Raw genomic sequence first — 18,734 nt, forward strand, 5'->3', positions numbered from 1 at the left:
GGTATCAATAACGATACCCGCAAATAAACAGAGCTAGTAGCCGAAATTGGCAAAGTGTGTGGGAAATGTTTCTTTACATTGCCTTGAAAAGAGAGGGAAAAAAAAACTTACAGCATCTTTTCAATCATTTAGCAGAAAACAGTTAATAATTACAGAGCGTGTTGGAGCTGCACACAGCTGTGAATTTTAATCAGCTTTGATCCAGACTTTCAAAGCACTCTGCAGACTGCTCTGTATGCCTGGCCCTTGACCAGTACGGTAATCAATGTGACGATTGTCCAGATCACATGGGACAGCATGATAAAAAAAAAAATAATAATAAAAAAAAAGCAACACACAAAAAGGCAAAAAGTGAACAAAAAGACAGTGAAGTAGATAGCACAACTCTGGCAAATGAATAATACATTCCTCTGATTTGATAAACCATCACAAAGAATTTATGCACTTGAATGTGGGCTCCACGTTAAGATTGCAACATGTTTCCCTGCTTCCCAGTCAGCGCATGCTGGGATGCTCTCACTTGCTCAGTGGGAAAGTGGATTGATGCAGCTGAAGTTTGGCAAGAAAACTACCACTTCAGGTAAAATCCCAACATCAAAATGCAACCTGAGGTGAACATTAAAAACGAATTTCACATAATTATCAGAAGCACCACTAGCAGTTGAAGCTAAGGGAAATAGTATGTGGATCATTATACAAACTGACCCTGTTCTCGAAAGGCTCAAAAACGGTCTCTAGCCAAAGCGTCCACCCTGTTAAAGGGTCCTGGCATAATTCCCCAGATCCCCTGAGGAGCTATTCGGAAGCTGTATCTCTGCCCTCGTTTTTACATGATGTGCATAATAAGAAACACATTTCTCCTTGAGCAATCAATAGCAGTGTAATACCCTATTACATTTACTGAAGGCTGCAGAGACACAAATGTCTTTCTTATGAATACTGGTTTGAATTTATAGACAGACACTGACCTGCTACTGAGAAGGTATTACGAATGCCTCTCAGTATGTTGCAGAGTAGTTACACACCCCTACAAACTAACTACAGCAATAGAAATAATTTTAACTGGATACCTGTACTTCCTTTAAAATCAATTTAATGATATCAAAACTATGATTAAAACTGTAAATAATTTTCTGTGTAAATTCATTTTTTAAAACAAATCTACTAATAAGACATGTACAGTGGGCCTATAATGTTGTAATCCAGGGTGTCAAAGTAATTTTGGTCGCGGTCCACATCGTAGTTATGTTTTCCCTTGGAGGGCCGTTATGACTATGAACCCATATACATGTATGATCGCCTTATTTTATCACATCGCATACACAAAAAAATGATGGATTACTATTTTTGAAATAAGAAGCTAATTGTTGGTTCAACTACGTTTTCATTACCCGTTGGTGTGGGGATTGGTGACTAAGAAATCTTGCAATCTAGTCGCTGTTATTAAAAATGAAGACATTTTGCAAGAAATTATTTGCCTTTGCCGGCCACATAAAATGATGTCATGGGCCAGATCTGGTCCCCGGGCCTTGAGTTTGACACATGTGTATCAGTGTGCATAGACAGCGAGAAAGATGAATGCAATATATACATTGGTGCAATATTGAATTACTTTATCAGGGCTGTATTAAATTGTGAATAAAATGTTGATTATGCTACTATGCTAATGACATATCCTTAGTTGTTTCATATTTAAATATTCAAGATATACATGAACATAGCTGTTACACAATACATTTCTAAAGAATACAAGTCAGCATAACTATGTAAAGAACTATGTAGTATTTTAACCTGAGTTAAATAGCTTTTCCTTACTGTGTGTTTCCTTTGATTTGAATAAAAGTGCCTCTCCTTATTCTTTATTACCATAATAATAATTTAAAAAGAATATCCTCTATTATTCAAATTGTATTTTCAATTCAAATGTCACTAGACTGAGAACAACTTCACATGTATTGAACTCAACAGCTCAGCATTTAATATCAGGTTATGAAATTACTACTTTGTATGCAAAATAAAATAATTTCATGAAGTATTTATTCAGCCACACTCAGCTTTGCACTTTGTACATCGTGGGGGCTTGTCAAGACCTTTTTTCAAACATGATGCCCTAATTTCACGTGCATTCGTGTGAAGTCACAAACCTAAATAACAACAACTGTTTACTTGGATCCATCCAGCACAACACAAGGCTTTACATTCAGCACTCTTGACTGTTGTCTGCAGTTTGCATGTTTATCTCTTCCACTAAACTCAAATGCAAGTCATCAGTCTCCTTGAGTGACACCTGACCTTCTAGACACAACTCTGTTCTGAGAAGAAACTTTCAAATGTTTTCAGAATCATATACTCCAAAATCAAACATGGGCATGTGGACATACTAGAACGGTGTTGGGTAGAGTACTCGCTTTTTAGCTCATTATAGAATTAGTTTCAGTCTCTATTTTTAATTTGCATCTAAAAGAGGTCAGAGAAAGTAGTTCATGGAGAGATACTGGTTTGACTATTTTCATGGTATGCTTGAGCAAAGCGCTGAAATGCTACTATAACGTTCTTGGACTGCTGTTGAAATGGATTTATTCATGTTATAATTGCTGGACAATATCAAATATTCTAAATAAAAGATTGATGCTTGTTTGTATGCTATTCAGGGTCCGGCATTAATAGTGAAGCACGTAGTCTCAACGGTCAAAATGCACACAGGTACGGGCGTTCAAGGCCCCTAAGTCGCTTAAAAAATATCCACAATCTCCACTCCGCAGTGCAGTGTATAGATAATGTCATTTAAAACAATAAATAATGAAATTCATGAATCCGTATGTTGGCCTCTGAGTAGCCAAAATGCACACAAACACGTCGCGTCAGTTGGCTATCAAGGCAGCTGCTTTAAAAAAAAGTAGCCGCACTTTGCATTCCCCAGAAAATGTCATTTAAAACAATACTAAAATTAATAATTATATATGTGGGCCTGCTGTGGATGAAATAGTGCAACACGTAGTCTCAGTGACCAAAATGCATGTGAGTATCGCGTCAGTGGGCTATCAATCCACAGTCTTAAAAAATATTCACCCTCTCCATGCCCCAATATATAGGAATTGGGATTTAATAAAATACTTGATGAAATTTATAATTGTATATGTACCTGTATCATCCTACCTGTGGATGAAATTGTGAGAAGTGTAGACTTAGTGGCCAAAATACATGCGAATGTGTCATCAAGTTATTGAATGGGGATTTCAAATTTGCACAGCGGGGCTAAAAAGAGCAAAGATGGCTAATCAATTCATGTGGATGAACTCAAAATATTGAATATTACATTTTTTAAAAGCAATAACATGCTTTTTTTAATGTATGAAATGTGTACGTTTGGCATCAGTCATGTGGCAGCACTGGGCCATCGGGCCACCGTTAATGTCGAACCCTGCCGTTGGTAGATATTATACACAAAAAGCTTTGAAAAATGAATACACTGCAACTGTCAACAAGAATTTATACAATCAAAATTACTTCTGAAAGTATTATTACCAGCATGGTCTTAGTCATGTCCCTGATAGCAAATAATTATGATCAAGCTTACAGTATATTGATGACACTGCTAATAGGTACTCCAAATCCCAGCGCTATTTGCACTCTGGCCCCAAAGTTGATGGATCAACTGAAAACATGTGTTGGCATTGCTGTTTTCTTAAGCCAAATGGCAACCGGTTTCATTTGTCAGCAAGTCTGCTCTCACGTCAGCATGCTGGAGGCTCATGAGTGAAAGTGGATGCTCTATGCTTATCCCGTAAATTGCTGAAACTTGTACTGGTCGGTGGTAATAGAGGATGTTGTTGAGCACATTTTCATACCTCCTGGACACATCTTGCACACATGTGCCCTAAATATCAGATGCCAATTTCAGGCCCCGAGTGGCTAATCTAGAGCACTGGGAGAATTCCTGGTGGGACGGGCAAATTCCTACAGCCCGCCGATCTGTTTAAAAATCATCTTGGTAGTCGGAAACGCTAACGGAAGCCCGTTTGAAATGCTAGCCGGACCGACCTATAAGCGATTACTATTTGTTCCGGAAGAAATGGCAGGTAAACAGACGGCGGAAGGGTACCCTGGCTGTAGGCGGAAGGCTACAGGATAAACTGATCCCGAATTTTTAGTAAAATGCTCAGCTCTGCCACTTAGTAGTACACAAATGGTTTCAAATAAGTACAGTGTTAGTTGCCGAATCATTGCTGATTTAGCAGCATCTGATAAATATGCCTTGTTAAGGGTAAAGTGACTCCTCCCCTGTTATGTATACCTGCCTATTGGGCCCGTTCTGTCCTTTATGGCCACTTCAACTATTTATGTTTTTGCACTTGTTCAAATAAAGACTTTTCATGGTCTGGTAAGCACAATCAACTGCAATATGAATACAACATGAACATCGATGCCGGAAGGAATGGTAAGCTATATCAGATTGATACACTAATAAGGTTAAAATTAAACCTCTTCAATAAAATGTTCTGAACTAAAGTGGGCTGGCCCTATTTGCGTAGACAGGCACACGTGTAAAAACTTGCAACTTAATTTTCGTGCCTTGGCAGGTCTAGTTTACCGTGTCTGTGAATTAGGCAGACGGCAAACTTCCGGACGTTCCTGACAATTTGGTGACAGAAAGTAGACTAGAATTTTGACCAGCTGAAAGTAGGTCTAAATTGTGGCAAAAAATGTGATTTGGGGGGATTTGATTCAATATAAATTATTTTCGGTCTTCACACAGACTGAATAGCTCTTCTTGAGACACAGCAGTCATGAACCCACTTAACAGAAAAGCGTGACGCCAAATAGAAGATAAGATTATTTCGACTCACAGGCCCTGGCACAAAAGATTTGTCTGTGTCTGCCCAAAAAAAAAAAATACGACTCTGTCCTATTTTCAAGTAGATGTCAAGTTCTTAGCTCAACTAGTAGATGATGAGTATTTGTGTGAATGTTGACCTGAGGACAAACATTTCCTTTTACACAAATTTTGTTGGAAACAGGTGCCTGTGTTGCTCCTGATCTCCAAGTATGCCTCAACTGCTATGATTTTATTTATACCGGTGTGTAAAACTGCAGACGCCTGCTCAGCAAATCTGTTACAACATCTTGTTTGTAACCACAGTCAGAGCGGCTGTTATGCGAGAGGGGCACGACTTCAGAAACGCTACTCAGCAGAATTAGGCAGTGACTGATGCGTCGAACATTGTGATTGACCATTGCAATGAAGAGACACTACTCTGGCAAAAATAGAATAGCTTCTCAATGAGTTAAGGAATGTCAAACAAAACTTCTCAGCAACTTCTCTTTCAAGTTATTTTGCGACATTCTACATAATCCCTTTTTGGACTCCAAAAAGAAGAGTTTTGAAGGCCGTGTAACAGTTTAACATACAGTTTAACAGACAGTCCAACAACATTTAAGTCAGTGTTAAAGTTTTTATCAGACAATTTAATATTTTGACGTCAAAACTGGGGAGGCACGGTGGTCGACTGGTTAGCATGTCTGCCTCACAGTTCAGAAGTTCTGGGTTCGATTCTGGCTCTGGTCTTCCTCTGTGGAGTCTGCATGTTCCCCCCGTGCCTGCGTGGGTTTCCTCCCACATTCCAAAAACATGCATGGTAAGTTGATTGGACACTAAATTGCCCCTAGGTGTGGTTGTGAGTGCGGATGTTCGTTTGTCTCTGTGAGCCCTGAGATTGGCTGACAACCAATTCGGGGTGTCCCCTGCCTACTGCCCGAAGACAGCTGGGATAAGCTCCAGCACCCCCCGCGACCCTTGTGTGGATGAGCGGTGTAGATAATGGATGGATGGATGTTAAAACTGTTATTTTAATACAATTTCAATCATTATGTCACAGTTACCTCTAGAGAAAAAACGCACCTTGGGTGTTTTACGGGCAAAATTCAAGATCATTGAGGCAAGGGTAAATCTTGTCTGATTCAGACAAAACTTCACCAGAAGAGGTTTTTCAACTATTTAAACAAATTTAGAGGGTTGGAGCTTAGAATTTCCAACTTTTAATTTTAAGGACCACCCTACTATACAGGATTACCTGTGGTTACAGCTAATGTTCTCCTCGCAATGCTTCTTTATTTTGAATTGTGGTATAATTTATTCAAACAGCCAGATTGGTGTCAGCAGTCTTCTTAAATGATGAGTGAGTCAATAATGGAAAACAATTTCAGGTTTAAGGCCTGTAAAATGTTTGAAATTTAAAATGTGCCTTCCATCACATTGTAAATTCCTTTTGAAAAACAATAATAAATGTGTGTTTACATCGCTTATGATAATTACTTAGTAGACCTAATTTACTACAAGAGAATAATTGTCGAGTGTCTTTTTGAAGTGCTTTGTTTTTGTTTAACCCTGCTCTTGATAATGTGCACTGAAGTTCTGTAATGTGCCCTTCTTCCCCGTGAAAGGTCTAAATAGCAAACTGTTTTTTTTTTTTTTTTGGCGTTAAAGTGTTCACCTTGAATTGTGCCTCCGGCAAGCCCCAGGAACTCTCCTGCAGAAGCCAGATGAGCCGCACTTGACGCAGGGCATTTCCATGATAAAATGGCAATTATTCTAAACTGAATTTGCTCTTGTTCAATTGTTAATGTGGCAAAATGTTGTTATGAAACTTACTGCCTTCCTTGTAGACTAGATTGTGTGCTCCTAAGTCTACTATGCAAACACAATTCATGTTATGAATTAAAATGGACCTTAATCTAAAGAAACAATTTTGAATCACTCATGGCATGGTGGTGCAGACGGCAGGGATTCGCGCAGCTAATGTGTCAATTCGCACTTGATGACTGTCAATGTAAATGGGAGTGTAAATGCTTGTCTGTCTAGGCATGTGTGGCCTGATGACAAATCCACAGTGTAGTCTCCCTTTGGTACACAGTCACCTGGGATCGACTCCAGTTCTGACGTGACACCAAACAAATTAAGCAGTTGAAAATGGAGGAAGAGAAAGGCAAAAGATTAGATGGGAAAGTTAAAGCTTGACAAACTGGCTCGGAAATAAGCTTTTAAGTTTATTTTATGTGACAGGATGCGGAAAAAAACATGTTAAAAAACACATTATGCAAATAGAAGATGGCGGATTTGTAATAATAATTTTTTTCTGCTCACTTCCAGTATATACATTGGTCAATAATCTCTCTCTCGCACTCTCTCTCTCTCTCTCTCTCTCTCTCTCTCTCTCTCTCTTTCTCTCTCTGCCTCACATTTCAGAGGTCGTTCGATCCCGGCTCCGGCCTCCCAGTGTGGAGTTTGCATGTTCTCTCCGTGCCTGCGTGGGTTTTCTCCGGGTCCTCCGGTTTCCTCCCACATTCCAAAAACATGCTTGGTAAGTTGATCGGACTCTCTAAATTGCCCCTAGGTGTGATTGTGAGTGCGGAGTTATTGTGATTGCGGATGTTTGTCCCTGTGTGCCCTGCGATTGGCTGGCAACCAATTCAGGGTGTCCCCCGCCTACTGCCCTAAGACAGTTGGGATAGGCTCCAGCGCTGGCTCCTCAGACTACTGCATTTAACAAGCACAGACTTAAATTGAAGCAAGAGAAATTGAAAAAAAAAAAAACGTCGTCTTTTTCTGGTTTCTTTCATGGATATAGTAAAGACGCTCCTAGGCTTGAAAACATGTGAAGTACATTGTAGCAGGTAAGGTCTAAGGAATTGTTTTTAGCCCTCAAAAGCCTACAAAAGCAGCTCTACTTTGTGAACCCAAACAAAATGAATACTGAAATTAACCTTTTAGATAATGTTAAAGATAATGTTTCCAGAAGATGTTTCCTTTTGACATCTTTCTCACATCTCGCCCTCAGCTGTGAGATGGAGTGCACTCTTTTTGACCTCCTCCTTAACCTCAACTGCCATTTAAGACTACAAAAATATATTATTTTGAGAATGCTCTGTCTGCATCATCCTTAGATGACAAAATAACATCAGGGAAGACAAACACTTCCACACACAAACGCCAATTATTGCCTTTTACCCCAATGAGATTAATCAAGTCTAATTTCAGGGGACAAAGAAAGGTGCACACTATGCTGGGAAAGTATCACACTTTTCATGAGGTGAAAGTAAAGTAACATGTCAGCTGCTATTACGGCACACGTCCCTGTGCTCTCTAAGGACACCCGCGGTACGAGGGCTTTTCAAAGAGAAGCTCAGACAGAGAAGGATCCACTGAGTAACATGAACTTGTGCATAGAGAACCTGGCAGGATGACAGCAGTGGGGCATCAAATAGTAAAAGTGTTTCATCTCATCTTGCATAATGACAATGTAGCCTCATCACACAGGAGGATTTCACTAATATTGCAATGAGAAGTGTCAAAATGAAAATCTTGCCTTTTAAAAAGGGTTCCAAGGCTTAAAGACGGACTATTTTCGGCAGAAATCCTCTCTTCATAGTGATGTTCCTTTTTTTCCCCAGTCTGGGGCTCCCTATGCCATTTCAATGTGTCATTTGCATATGCCAATGTCACAAAATAAACATTGCCAAAGGAGAAGTAATGTTTGTACACACAACTCTAAACAGTGATGTTAGCAGCAATGATCGTGCTAAAATAAGCTGGATAGTGTTCTGGGCCTGGCTGGCCAACAGTTCTGCGGTTGCCATGGTTTTCAGCTCGAGCAAATGTGACAGGAACAGGTCAAGGCCACGGACAAATTACAAAGAATATATTTATTTGCAGTTTATGGGGAATTTTTTGAAGATAAACTACCAATTAAATCCAGTCAGCTTGTAAAAAAGAGCACTCCAAAAGCAGCACATATTGAACATTCTTGCTGTCATCCTATAATTTGTCTCTGCATATCAATTTTGCAAAGAATAAATGTTGCTACAAAGGGATTCATGTGAACGGATTTAAAGATAGAACAATTAAGATTGAACAAACCATCCAACAACCTTTCTATTCCAAGGTGCAAGCATCCAAGCTGTCAGTGATAGTGTCTTCAACATAATTACTTACGTTTTAATTCAATGTCATGTATTCTTCTTCTCATGAGTACGGAAAGCTTGCAATTTGAAAATAACTCCTGTTAAGCTTGTACAATAATGTATTATAGACGAGCTTATGTAAGAGGAGACACAAGTTCAGTTCCCAGAAATATTAAATGATGTTCACAACTTCCAATGAGACACAGACTGTCATGGTGTTAACAGCATTAATGCAATCTTTGTGCTTGAATAATATTGTGAATGCTCGGCTTTTCCATCAGTAACTATCGAACTTGAAATTGTTCGTCCGTCTGCTTGTAATGGGCAAGCAATATGTTCCTGTGTCTATATGTTCAGTGCAGAGATAAGACCAAGTGACACTGATACATTCATAAAGCAGTGGACAAAGGTTGGGAATGCTCATGCAACAAGTCCGCTTCCAGGATGCAGCAGAGGCATTGCATCTGATCTTCCTGGCATGCTGAGTGTGACACAACTTCAAAGAGTAAAGTCCCTTGGAAAGAATGATTGTAACTGGAGATGGAACAGGTGGAACGTTCATGTTGTTCATGACTAAGTTAGAGATTAAAGTTGGGAAGGGCTGCAAAATGGAGGGAACCTAAAGGCATTTTTAAAAATTGATTATAAGTAAACAGTACATATACTGCATTAATTCTACATTCGCAATTTGGAAATCTATTTGCATATCATTTCCACCAGTGTATTTTTTTTCTCATTTGCTGTTATCATCCTATTGCCCAAAAAATACTTCAATCGGAAACAAATCTTTAATCTTGTACTTGTAGATGAAGGAGGGTGGAAAAACTATAAATGTGGATTTGGATATGGACATGAATCAATTCAATATGTGTAGTGGCTCTTTTTCAAATTGGTGAGAGAAACAAACTGAACTGAAACAAACCACCTGGTCCGTCAGATTTGTTGATACAGGATTAGATGACTTTCGTGAATGATGACACCAGGATATTCATAACTGTATTATCGGTTTTGACATAAAGGTCAATTTACTGTAGATATTAAACTCTATACTGTAGTCATGGACGATATAGTATAGCAAGTGTTATAGAAAATGGATGGATGGAATTGTACACAATGATGCCATCCGAGCTACGTTTTAGTTCAGGTTCTGCTCATCCCATCGGGTATATAGAGCACTATACATCATTATAACCGCAGTGGATGGAATATTGGTTGTAGGAGAATGGAAAAGAGACTCACCGTCCTCTCGAGACTTTTGAATGAATGCATCGACACCACTTTCGCCGTAGTTCCCCTCAGAGGCTACAGTGGAGACGTAGTTCCAGCTCATGGCTTTGACGATATCCACCATGGCCTGAGCTTGATAAGTGTCAGGCGGCACCACCCGTGAGAAGAAGTCGTAACGCGTGTTGTCACTCAGCTCTGGAGCTGTGGAGGCGTAGCTCACCTGGGGGATCTGTCAGGGCAAAATAATGACAATTTCCATATTTTTTTGTCAGTTAATCATGCTGGATGATGCTTCTACACAGGTATGATCCTACAAAACCTATTGGGTATTGGTAATGGTGGTATTTGCTCATGAGTAAAATTACATTACATATCTCTTGCATTGGACGAAATCCTCATACCGCCAAAACCATGGCTTTTGCCATGAAACCCAATCGAGGGGCAGTTTGTTGAGCAATTAATGTTATATTGTCAAAAAGAGCAAGCCGCTTTCAACACTTTAGATTGGTCAAGGTGTATAAATAACACGCGCACGTGAGGACTGGTCAGTGACGGCTGGTGGAATTTTCGCCAAGGGGAAACGGATATGTTTGGGAATTCACACTTATGTTAATGTACATTATTTATTTTGGTGTTAGAATCATTGACACTCAGTGTCCATGTAAATTCGACCATGGAAATTGAATGGGGATGGGTGGCATTATAAAAGTTGTTGTTTATTTTCAATATTAGATTAATTTTGCGGGCTAACAAGTTTCCAAGTATTGATATAAAACAAGATCATGGAAAAAGATACATCATGACTTGTCAGTTCTTTTATATGTTTAAATGGTTTATGTGCTGTTTGCTTTGTTTCACTATTGAGGTCGTTACCCAACTGCCTTCAGAAGAACAATTTTCATCTATTTAATCAAGTTATTAATTATTACTTATGGCTCTTTTAACTTCAGTGGTCATCCTGTTCTGGAATATGTAAGTTAATTAATCTCTATATTACACTCTAAAAACAGTTGGGTTATTTCATTAACCCAATTTTTGGATTGTTTGTGTTGAGTCAAGATACTGGGGTATTTCTTATAAATGAACCCAATTGTTGGTTCAAATTAACTATATGTTGGGTTATATGCCAGTAATGTTTTATGTTGGGTCAAAAATCAACCTTACAGGCCCATACACAGGTGCCAGATGTACACTTGAATTAAGTATGACTGGCGGCCATGACAGCCACCGACATACTGATCATGTCTACACATGCGGCATCGTGGTCAAGTCAACGACACTTTTGACATTTCTTCATTTATCACACTGTTTTGGTAAGTACTTCACACATTGTGATCTTTTGAAAGCGAGTTGCTTGTAACTGAGCGTGTGTGTTGGACAGGACAAGTGCTGGAATTGTAAAAAAAAAAAAAAGGCATTAATCTGCTGCCATTGTAGGATGTGATACTTCACAAGAACTGTGCGTTCTCCAAATAATGTTCCATATTAACTTTATGTGTTAACTGTAATCCACAGGAACATTTCTATGATTACCAGAGTGGTTCTGGTTACTTGCTTGGAGATTGAAAACTGTTGAGCGCAACTCTCCTCAAGGGGTCAATATATCTCAACACATTTTTCAAGATGGACCCACAACTCATCACAGCCCGTGTGAAAGTGTGAGTCAGTTGTCTGGTGATGACCACAAGGAAGCAATGCTTGGTTTAAAGAACTGAAATAAATTGTATACCATTTTACAAATTCAATGCACTGATTTGCATTTCCTGGCTGACAGCCAATTGGAGTGATTGTCACTGACACCACTTTGCAAACTGCCGTTGGTTTCATTCATTCAATTCATTTAGCACCATGACACAAAATATATGACTTTGCCATAATTCTGAACACTACTTTTTCATTTAGATTTGTTCTCACTTCCACCATGAATGTGCTGAACTAAATTCTGGGCACGTATGCATTCTAATTTATGAAACTATTACTAAGGACTGCACAACAAGCAATGAACTCCCTGCCATGTTAATGTAAGCATGTCACTGAGTAGGCTGAGATTAAATTTGGCCGCCTCGTGACCATGTCACACACATGAGGACCGAATAGTGGGCCGGACTAAAGTCTGCTTCCGCCTTTGTTTAATTGAGCCCTTTTTTTCAAATGTGTCACCCCTAAAAATGGGTGTCCGACCAGTTTTTTTAAACTTTCACTTGTTTCTGTAAATACATTTTTTGGGGAAGGGGCAGTATCCTTAGCATTATAAATAAAAGGAATAAATGAATAGTGGAATAATTCAATTATTTGCATTGTTTTGACCCAATTTGTTGTATTCATTCAACCCTTAAAGTTGCATCAAAACTGAATAACCCAATTTTTGGTTCAAACGTTTGGTCCTTTTTTAACACAACATTTGGGTCGAATTTAACCCAAAAATAGTTATTTTTGACCCAACTGTTTTTGAGTGGATGTAATATGTATTTATTAGGATACAGTAATATATATTATATTGTCACAATCTATTTCTGGTCTGCATGTTTCTGTTTATTTTACCTTGCCAGTCAGTGCCCCAATATCCAGCCGCTGCCAGTCCCAAACCAGAATAAAAATGGGTGCATTGCATCAGGAAGGGCCTAAAGACAGCATAAAAACTGCCAAACAAATCATGTGTGTGTTAGGGTGACCCTAACAATCTCAGGTCAGAGGCTCATGCTTAGTTTAACGTCGGCTAATGCAGAAATGGAAGGAATGGTGTCTGCATTTGACAATAAAACCTCATCACGTCATTGCATCTCTAAATAGTAAATGTGTGTGAATGGAGCTTTTGACTGCCCACATCACATCAGTTCATCGTTGCGTTATACAAATTGGAAGAATGTCGCTCAAGTGACTCATTCTGTTCACAACAAAGTCAAGCATTCATCTTGAAATGTTTTACTCATTTCCCATCCAAGTTTCATGACAACTGACTAATCCTTCCCCCCGCACATGATGTGTAATGAATGCTGAGTCATTGCATTACATTGTATTGTCAGATAGCGATGTTGTATTCAGGCCAGATGTTCAAAGAATGAAGACTGGCGTTATAAGTTGGAACAAAAACTGCAAACTAGTTGCAGCTTTATTAACTTGATTTACATCTGAAGAGCAGAGGAAGGCAGTGAAGGGAATTCTGATCCGATACCTATGTTGTCTGTGGCCATCACACTTCCTCTAAACAAAAACCCTATGCTTTGTTTTGAGGCTGAATCTGGTGTGCAAACACTATGCGTCATGAAGAGAAAGGTTGTGTTCCTCTGGGATGCTCTGAGAGGCAAGCTGTGTCAGGTTGAGTATGTGTGGTGTTTAGTCTGCAAACAGATGCCAGTCCTTTGACTCATGTCAACAGGACCTTTCACACCTGGAGGGCGTTACCCTGGAACTAGGGACTTATACGGGAGGATCAGTATGGATTTGGTCTTTTGAGATGGACAGGGAACCTTGGGGGGGTCAGGACATGGTCTGCAACGCAGGGACTGGGCCGTTAAAAGGTGATGTATGACTGGACTACTCAGAGGATGCAATTCAAAAACACTTCAGTGGACATGACGAGTTTTATTGAAAAACACCATCTTCACATGTTAGGAAACATCATTACGTGAATGTATGCAACTAACATTCATATTAGGCATTAGGGCCCCTGCTAGTTGGTTTGCATGGCAGACCCGGCCATATGAGCGTACGTAATGTATGTTGTGCAAAACACGTGTTATTACCATAGATTTGGTGGGTAATGTATTGTAGTCATCATGTTTTAATACTGTAAGCATTTCCATCAGCATTTTCAATAACCACCTGCTGGGTTGTAAATCCATTACATGCGAAGGGTTTCAGACGTTTTGCATGGGGTGCACAGCATCACCAAGGATATAATAACCCACATTATGTCATGTCATACAGTATGTGCTGGGTTTTGTGTGGCAGAAGTTCCAACAGTCTGGAGAAGTACACCATCATGTAGACTCCCGACAAAAATGCTCCAGATGGGATTTGGTGCGCAACCACCGTAGAGGCATGAGTCTTTGGCAGCTGAAGCTGGCTGTAAATCATCGAGTATTGTCATTGAATTTTTTTTTTTTTGAAATCCATAGCGCACTTTAATGCTGAAAATACCCTGCATAGAGGATGTGTTGTTTCCAGTGGAAAGTGCGCACTGCTCCATCTAACACTTCACTTGAAAACGAAGCTTCATGAAACACTTGTGATATGTTTTTACTCCTCTAGATGGTGCTCTTAGTTTCACAACTGAGTTTCAAGTTCACAATTGCTTCAAGAAGCTTCATTTGTCCATCAATAGCGCCCAATGCCTGAGTATAAGCAGCACAGAGAATGGATGGACGGAAGAGCCCATTGCCACCAGTAAGCCAAGATGCATTGACTGTCACCTTCTGTGTGCCCAAATCCAAACAACAAACTTGTGAAAATGTCTTTCTTGGCACACTTTGGTATGATCAGGCAGCATCCAGTAGACTGCATTCAGGTGTCGTTCAAAGGTGTTTGGAAGGTGTTAATAAGCTCACATTTTAGGATGTTCGAGACTTATAGCACCTAACGATACTGTGAAAAATAACCCATTACAGGGACAAACACAGTTAAAGTTCACTCTTGTGTCAAATTTTGCAGTGCAAAAGCAATTTTAATGTATAACAGTGGTAAATGTGATAACATTATGTTTTTCAGGATTCAGACTGTACCAATGAGAGTCTCTCCTGCAACATACTACACAGCTAAGAACACTAAGATATAATAGTATAAAAAAATCGTTGTGGGTGATAACCAGCCTATTTCTCAGAAGCTCCTTGGTCGTATGGATTAACTACAGCTATTTGAGCACTTCTCTAAAATTGGTGGGTTTGGTCGAAACCACAAATATATTCCCTATTGTGCCTTTAATACTGATGGACGTGGGTTTCAGGTGGAGTTGGGCTACAGCTTATCAAACACCCCACTTAGTTACTTTTGCTTTGCCTGTCAAGCTTTACAAGCGCAGCATGGCTGCTGATGCCAACAGTGGCAGATTAAGCACTTGAAAGTCCTTCTAATAAAGGAAGTAATTTCTGTCTGTGCATGCGTGCCCCAGACTTTGCTTCAACTGTGCAAAGTAATGTACTTTATACTAATGATTGGATCACAACTACAGAGCTATGCGTTTTCAATGAGCTAACTTTTTTTCTTGAGTAGTAACCATCCAAAGGACAGCAACCTTGTGATTAAATTGTAATTCCTCATATCTGACCAATTGTATAATCTTTCTAGCAATTTGTCTCCTAAAACACCAACAATAAAAGTGAGGTTATTCTGAATGTTGTCCCTTAACCGATTAAAGCCCGGAGCCCATAACCACTAAAGCCGGTAACACTGTTGCATCTTTCTTCCCATTTTCTTTGTTTAATCCAATTTTCGGTCTCTTAACCAATGAAATGCATCAGAATATACTGTGACGTGAGCACTCGGAGGATGTCCGGAATTTTTTCGAGCCGTAATGGCGGACGCAGACAATCGCGGGAGCTCTGAAATTAGTGACAGCAGTGAAAAAGACGACCAGTGGAACCAGTGGAACATATTATATGCTTAAGATATAGTTTTGTAGACAATGGCGATATTGGCGGCTTTGTAACAGAATAGAGGATGGTAATTAGTTACCTCTCGATTTTGTTTTGTTTTTTAATAGTGCTTCTCTTCCACTGACACTTTATTTTTACAGTTTTGATTGAAACAATAAATAATAAACTCTGGCCTGTGTGAAAGACACATTTCTTAAATTCAGGTTTTAGAGGGTGATTCCAAAGTCGACCTTGGGCTTTAGATAGATGTTTAGCCAGGTGCCTTAGTCCTTGAATGGTTAAACTGGATTTAGACTGTAGGTTTAAAATATAGATTTATGATTTCGTATCTAAATCACATTCACATGTATTTTTAAATGATACACATCAGATGTCATTTTACCATTTATGAAACAACATGTGTGTACATATGGCCAAAAAGTCATCAACTCAACTAGATAAATATCAACATCAGGCAACACAGTAGTAACAAAGGAATAGAAAAAAACTGAAAAATAAATGTAAATACTGTGCTGACATCTCATTCAAAGCAGGTCTTGTCTCTTCACATGTCCTTGACAAAGAACCATATGGCCATGACCATATGGGGGCATATAATCAGCACCCAAGACAAATCTCTGTGTAACTAATTAGTCAATTTCTCATTTTAGGGATTTACTAAGTAGCAGTGGTGTGTGTGTGTTATTAAATGACTAAAGTTGGTAGTGTACGCTACACATATACAGACAATCGTCAGATTTGAGCATTTTTCCTTTTGCAATCAAAGTAAGCAGACAATTTTCTTAAGGCTCTGAAACATTATTCTGAACAATTATGCTGTAGTGTGGCAAAAGTAATTTTCCACTTGAGATTGTACTGATCGTAAAGAGTTTTGATTCCTTTGTTTTTTAATGTATTTTCTTTTACACAATTTAATAAACACGTTCTGACACCGAATGCACATGCTTGAGTTCCCTTACACCGCTTCTTGCAATTTGGTATCATTACACAATATTGCTGGGTGTAAAAATAATAATAATATATTTTTTAAGTGCTTGGTGCTCAGGTACTAGGTGCTATATATATATATATATATATATATATATATATATATATATATGAAAAAGCACTGCGTGGCTTCCAGTCAGATCTCACTGATTTGGCTGGGACATGCCAGTAGCAAAATTCGTGGAAAGAAACTAATCAAGAGTCAAATAATCAAATTTACATTTAAATAGAGGACCTTCAACTTTTTATATTTTAAATGATCCTCTAACTTAGAAAATCTTATCGATAGGGGTAATGCATTCAAAAGAGTCTGAAAAGAGAAATTGCCACAGCTCGTTGGGTGGGCACAAGGGAGTGATAATGAATTGAGATTATTAGACTTCAAGCACAAGGCATACGTTAGAAATGAATGAAGTTTGTTGGCAGGGTCTGGTCTTCTAATTACATCTTTAGGAGTATTCCTCAAGCAAAAATGATATCTCCAGCCTCTGTTTTGAAATGTGTCTTCAGAACTGAACTGCTAAATCATAAGGTAAACTGAGATTCAATTTAGTTTTTAACCAATATCAAATTGGGTCCAGTAAAAAAAAATCTATATACTATCCATATTTTGATATCAGGGGCAAAAGCTCATATCCCTTTTGATGCCTTTCTCTGAGGGTTTGGTGTATATTTTTAACCACAGATGTTCATTGCTAACATTCTCAACCTGACAGAATTTTGCACAAAAAAACTGCCCCTGCCTTTTTTATGTCTTTGATGTTCTCCAGTCTTTTTGCTCTGAGTAGAACAAACATTGTTCTATTCAAAGATTGGTACTTTCTGTGTATACATTCCTTCGGTGCCGGCCTTGAAAAAAAATTGAACGGCAGTCTGAGTACTGTTGACAAAGTATTGTATATAATCAGTTCAGCATTTCCTAAACGGAACAGTGTAGAGTGTTGTGCTTTTTGCTCCAAGTATGAATAATGTAGCCAAAGAAACGTGACTCAATTGCCATGAGCATCTTAGCAAAGTGACAAGCAACATTACAACAATCCTGATTTAATCGACCGATATTACCTTTTAAAATACGTAGTAGGAAATCGGCACATTATTTTTGTTTATTTATTTTTACACATTAACACATTGCAACACAAAAATAATGATGTTTTAACAACCCCCCCACCCAAAAAATATTTTCCTCTCTGTTGTAAAAGTTAAACAAATACTAAAGGACAAAGCATTGTAAAACCTTCAAGTGTTTTGCCTGCAATTTATATTTTTATTGCTGTAAGCATTAAGGGAGCAAAAAAGTAAGTTATTTTTATTCATTAGATATCATTCATTAGATCATTGGATAAGCAACCCGGATAATGGATGGGCACGGAGATGGGCATTCCGTCCCAGGGATGGAACGGTCTGTCCGTCCGGGACCAATTTGGGGACATAAGATGGAGGTTGAGAATTTTTTTTTTTTTTTAAAGGACAGAGTAAGCAAGGATGGGAAGTGAGACGGAGGACAGACCAGCAAAATAGGGTAAAGTGCCCATCTTTGCTAAATCTATTTTGTTCACCGATAACTATAAAGTCACAACTCTGCTCTAACTCTGACATATTTAGAAACAGGGATATTTCCCCACAAATACAACAAATAATACAAATTAAATTACTATAAAATAAATTACATTTTTTTAAATTAGTGTAAGCCGTTTAATATTGTACTATTAATGTAAGCAAAATAAATGTTCACATTTCATAAGTACTCCTAATTTATCTAACATTTTAAAGGTAACTGTAATTGTTTGACCTGGAAAAGCTTTTTCACCTAAAATAAGGTTCACTGATTTTCCCCTTCAACTAGCAAACATTCGCATGACTTTCACACTTTCGTTCCCATGAACTGAATCAAAAGTTTTTTCAGCTGTGAAAGCCCTTTGCGTGATATGAGGCTCAGACCAGGAAACACAACTGTTTTTGTCACTCTTCATT

At 38.7% G+C, this 18,734-nt stretch overlaps 1 protein-coding gene across 2 annotated transcripts in view; it reads right to left on the bottom strand.

Moving 5' to 3' along the window:
* Nucleotides 1-18,734, bottom strand: part of LOC147152990 (metabotropic glutamate receptor 4-like) — a 130,793-nt gene that overhangs the window by 30,260 nt on the left and 81,799 nt on the right. For both annotated transcript variants that reach the window (XM_086012126.1, XM_086012212.1), the window contains exon 3: nucleotides 10,198-10,414. In XM_086012126.1, coding sequence (XP_085868252.1) covers nucleotides 10,198-10,414 — 217 coding nt within the window. The remainder of the gene's footprint in view (nucleotides 1-10,197; nucleotides 10,415-18,734) is intronic.

This window comes from Filicampus tigris, chromosome 1 (genome assembly GCF_054856515.1).
Source record: "Filicampus tigris isolate MCC_2025a chromosome 1, RoL_Ftig_1.0, whole genome shotgun sequence".
Classification (NCBI taxonomy): Eukaryota; Metazoa; Chordata; class Actinopteri; order Syngnathiformes; family Syngnathidae; genus Filicampus; species Filicampus tigris.